Here is a 4556-nt window from a genome sequence, read left to right as displayed (position 1 = left end):
TATATAAATATAAATATATTTAATGTTATATTATGGCATTAAAAATTAAAATAAAGGTATTTAATATTTATTCTAACTTCTAAAATAAAACTATATATGAAGTGTGAACATATCGAATTACGGTAATTTGATTCGAGATCATCACCATTTTTGCATGTAAATCTTTTCCTATAAATCCCTTGCATCTCGCACTTTTTGATCACAGGCAACACCATGGCAGTAGATCAAAGATCCACATTTTCTGCGGTATGTATCTCAACTTTTATTCAATTTTTGCTACGTTCTTTCTAATAACTCAAACCATGGCATTTGCAGAATCTGATGTCAACTCTGTTGATGCTCGGATTGATGACCGCCTCCTTCGTTGAATGCCGGAGTCATCCATTGGACGGATCTGACGTAACTTACCCTGCGATAAACTGCCGCAAACACACGGCGTTTTTGACGGATTTCGGAGGCGTTGGAGATGGGAAAACGTCCAACACCGCGGCTTTTCAAGCCGCGGTTCGGAATCTCAGTCAGTTTGAAATCGACGGCGGAGCGCAGCTTATTGTACCCCCTGGGAAATGGCTAACTGGTAGCTTTAACCTCACTAGTCATTTCACATTGTTCATCCAATTCGGTGCTGTTGTTCTCGCCTCTCAGGTATTTGCTAGCTATGACCAAATCCGTAGCAAACAGTTATTTTGCTACGGGTTTGGTTCATAGCTTCAAGTCTAGTAACAAATTTATTTGCCAAGATTTTAGCTACAAAAAGAGACGCTGCTATTTTAACATCAGTAATCAGAAATTGTTCGTATCAGTAATCGGATCTGAATTTTATCGCAGGAGGAAAGTGATTATCCGCTTATTGAACCATTGCCGTCGTATGGTTCGGGTAGAGATGGACCAGGAGGAAGGTTTAGCAGTCTAATAGGTGGATCACACCTCAATGATGTTATTATAACAGGTATTGTATACTGTTCAATTCTTCATCACAACCATTAATTCCAGGGCCGGCTCAACGTCCTCGGAGGCCTAAAACTAACTAAAATGTTGATGCCTTTTCTTTTATTTTCTTTATATTATGCGTATATTGCCAGAGAGTATATAAGAATTATATACTATGAATGATATACAGTGATGATGGATATGAATCAATCCTTTCTTGCTTGTGGTCCATCAATAAATTAATAATTCTTAAGGAACTTTACTTTCAAAATCTCATAATACATAATTCTTGTTTAAGATGGAGGCCCCATAAAAGTAGAGGCCTAATTCACACATGAAATGATGATGCCATACAAAAACAAAATCCATTCCACAGCAAATTTACTGCAATTTTGTAGAAATATTAACTGTTGTTTTATGATTATTGTTGTGGAAGGCAACAATGGCACGATTGACGGTCAGGGTTCGATTTGGTGGGACAAGTTTCATAAAAAGGAACTTAAGAACACAAGACCGTATCTGATTGAGCCGATGTACTCGAATCAAATCCAGATATCTAATCTCACTTTAATCAACTCGCCTTCATGGTTCGTTCATCCAGTTTATAGCAGGTTCGTCCATAAATTGAAACGCATTGATCTGATATCGTACTATCTATTTTGAGTTTGATTTCTTTTTATTCATAGTCTGATTAATGATCTTTATTTATTTCAGTGATATAATTATTCAAGATTTAACCATTACTGCACCTGTTGATTCTCCTAATACAGATGGAATTAATCCAGGTTTGAATTAGATTCATGTCTTGCTAATTTGTATGTAACTATTTTGTGTTATTAGTAATTTAATTGTTTGTAGTACTTTCTATTTAATCGTTTTGTATATATGAAATATAACATATAATGAATATATTTATTTTTATTCTTTTTTGCAGATTCTTGTAAAAATGTAAAGATTCAAGATACTTTCATCGTTTCCGGAGATGATTGTGTAGCAGTGAAAAGCGGTTGGGATCAATACGGGATCAAATTTGGGATGCCTACCGAGCAAGTAATCATAAGGAGATTAACATGTATTTCACCTGATAGTGCAATGATTGCACTCGGAAGTGAAATGTCAGGTGGCATAAAAAACATTAGAGCCGAAGATATCACGGCTATTAATACTGAATCAGCGGTCCGGATTAAAACGGGTCCTGGAAGAGGCGCATACATTACAGACATTTTCGTGGACAAAATGAATCTACATACAATGAAGTATGTTTTTTGGTCCACAGGTGCATATGGGCAGCACCCCGACCCAGGGTTTGACCCGAAGGCACTTCCAATAGTTGACCGGATCAATTATAGGAATGTGGTGGCCACAGATGTGTACATGGCGGGGAATTTGGGTGGGATTGAAGGTGATCCGTTTACCGGATTTTGTTTATCAAACGTTACAATTGAGCTGAGTGAGAAACCAAAAAAGTTACAATGGAACTGCACAGATATTTCCGGTGTCTCAAGTAACGTGACACCGAAACCATGTGGCCTTCTGGTGGATGAAGGCTTGACTGAGTGTGAATATCCATCGGAGCCGGTTCCAATAGATACGGTTCAAATGCAGACTTGTTCTTTTAGTAGTCAAACGGTACTCATGTAAACTTGTTTTTCTTCTAATCTAAAATACTTACATTATGTTGCAGTCAAAATTTCCATATTCTATGTTAGGCTTCCATATGAACAATCTTGCACATGGTCATACATCTACAGGCTGCATAATTGTTATTTCTTGTACCTGATATGGTAACTTGACTAATGATGACAATGGCATTCCTGTCATTTGATGTATATACATAGTTAATGTCAATCGTTGTCTATAAATACCCGAACGCAACAACGGACAGACACTTTCACTATTCATATCAACTCTCTAATATGTTGTGCTCTTTGCTTACACTTACCAAAATATTTACTTTCATGTGGTCATGAGACTAACAGCATTCTTTGCTTTCAATACATTTGGATCAAGTTTCAACACAGAGCTTAAGCATAAATTTAGAGAATACCCTTAATAGGTGAAACTTTATACACTATTGATATTGAATGCCTTATACAGTCCGTGCTAAACTTGGTTGAGAAACGGTCAACACCAAACTCGGGACTCAAGATGATGGAAACCATGACCAAAAGCCAGGCTAATCATTTATAGGCACTATAAGTTCATACGAATCAAAGTTATGTCCGTCATTCTGTTTTAAGTTGCATCGTGTTCTAGTCCACTTGCCTAGTGACTTGAAATACTAACCCGTCTCAACCACGCATCCGGAGTTCATCAATCCTCTTTGACGCCACCAAACATAGCTACAGCAGTTTAAGGCATTCAATAGTATATTAAGGGTCCCCATTTCTTTAGTTTAAGCTCAAACATGATCTCATGATGTAGAAAGATACACGTGTGTTTGTTCATAACTTGTCTTAAATAGTCGAGTTCAAGCATATGTATCATGAATATCATTGAATAAGTTATAAGGAGGTAAAAATAAGTTGATAAGTTATAATGTGTGAGGGGATAAGTTGATAAGTTATAATGTTGTGACTCATAACTTATTCCAAAAATAAGTTATAAGGAGGTAAAAATAAGGAATCCCAAACACCCCCACACAAGCTAAAACTAGATTGTGACCGCTAGCAAAGTGGCACTGGCATATCAATTCCTTGCCAGAATTGCTTCCAACACAGCCGCAGCAGTAACTGCAGAGTCCCCGAGCAGTTCAAGTAAAGGCAGCACCGCCAGTCCTAGTTTTCAACAACCTGCTTGGTTTGAAAACTTGGTGGCTGCTGGTGCAAAACAGTCAAGTAGTAGTGGTGCACTTGATAATGGGGATGAGGATATTACACACGATTTGTCTGCTGACATACCGCGACGAGTTACATGTTGGGAATCTAAAGATGTTATGTAAAATCTTTGTTGTTTCCTGGACATCTATCGGACATTTTGACTGGTTGCTAGTTTTGACAGATAAACATCTTACTCTTTCCAAGACCAAGTTGACCACTCGAATTCTTTCCCCACATATATAGTTCTCCATTTTCTGCAATTTAAAAGCATGTTTATCAGAGAATAAGAGGCATGAAACCTGTAAATGTTTTGAAAAACCCCCTGGCTGGACCGGCCGGTTCTACATGAACTGGAGTTTATAGCGGTCTGGTCAATACTATTTAACCCATTTTCATGATAACCGGCAGGTTCTACGATTTTGCGAACACACTTAAGTGAACACAAAGGAACAACAGTAAGTAGATGATTCGTCCAAAGTTTCATCCAAGAATGAACACCAATAAATGAACGTTCATGAACAGAACATGTGTTCATGTTCGTTCATTTAATTAAATGAACAAAAACATTTTGTTCATGTTCGTTTGTTAATTAAATGAATAGCATAAATGAACCTCCCGTCGAACAGTTCACGAACAGTACTGAATGTTCGGTTCGTTCACAGGCTGGGCATGTTAGAAGTTTCCTATACAACTATAATCCTGTATGGAAACCTTTACAAACCTGTAACAGCTGAAGAGTGATAATAGCCTGCTGAAATTTTCACAATGTCCTTGGGAAGTCCCGAAACTTCAACTGGCTCCTACAAT

The 4556-nt window shown here is 37.5% G+C and overlaps 1 protein-coding gene across 1 annotated transcript; it reads left to right on the top strand.

Moving 5' to 3' along the window:
• Positions 1–213: 213 nt before the first annotated feature.
• Positions 214–3871, top strand: LOC143604029 (putative polygalacturonase). The gene is made up of 7 exons (XM_077080631.1): positions 214–246; positions 316–645; positions 829–949; positions 1367–1541; positions 1645–1715; positions 1865–2567; positions 3634–3871. The coding sequence occupies exons 1-7, from the start codon at positions 214–216 to the stop codon at positions 3869–3871; spliced, it is 1671 nt and encodes a 556-aa protein (XP_076936746.1).
• Positions 3872–4556: the final 685 nt, after the last annotated feature.

The sequence above is a fragment of the Bidens hawaiensis genome, unplaced genomic scaffold (genome assembly GCF_021521415.1).
Source record: "Bidens hawaiensis isolate Kalapana, Puna unplaced genomic scaffold, B.hawaiensis_p1.1 tig00063755_1, whole genome shotgun sequence".
In the NCBI taxonomy this organism is placed as follows: Eukaryota; Viridiplantae; Streptophyta; class Magnoliopsida; order Asterales; family Asteraceae; genus Bidens; species Bidens hawaiensis.
This window is presented reverse-complemented; position numbering and strand designations above follow the sequence as displayed.

What these genes read in the sequence shown, in the direction of transcription:
- LOC143604029 (XM_077080631.1), top strand. Translation starts at nt 214, where the DNA reads ATGGCAGTAGATCAAAGATCCACATTTTCTGCG. An exon ending in GTTCATCCAGTTTATAGCAG is followed by an intron (nt 1,542 to 1,644) that starts GTTCGTCCATAA and finishes TATTTATTTCAG; the next exon opens with TGATATAATTATTCAAGATT. An exon ending in TACAGATGGAATTAATCCAG is followed by an intron (nt 1,716 to 1,864) that starts GTTTGAATTAGA and finishes TCTTTTTTGCAG; the next exon opens with ATTCTTGTAAAAATGTAAAG.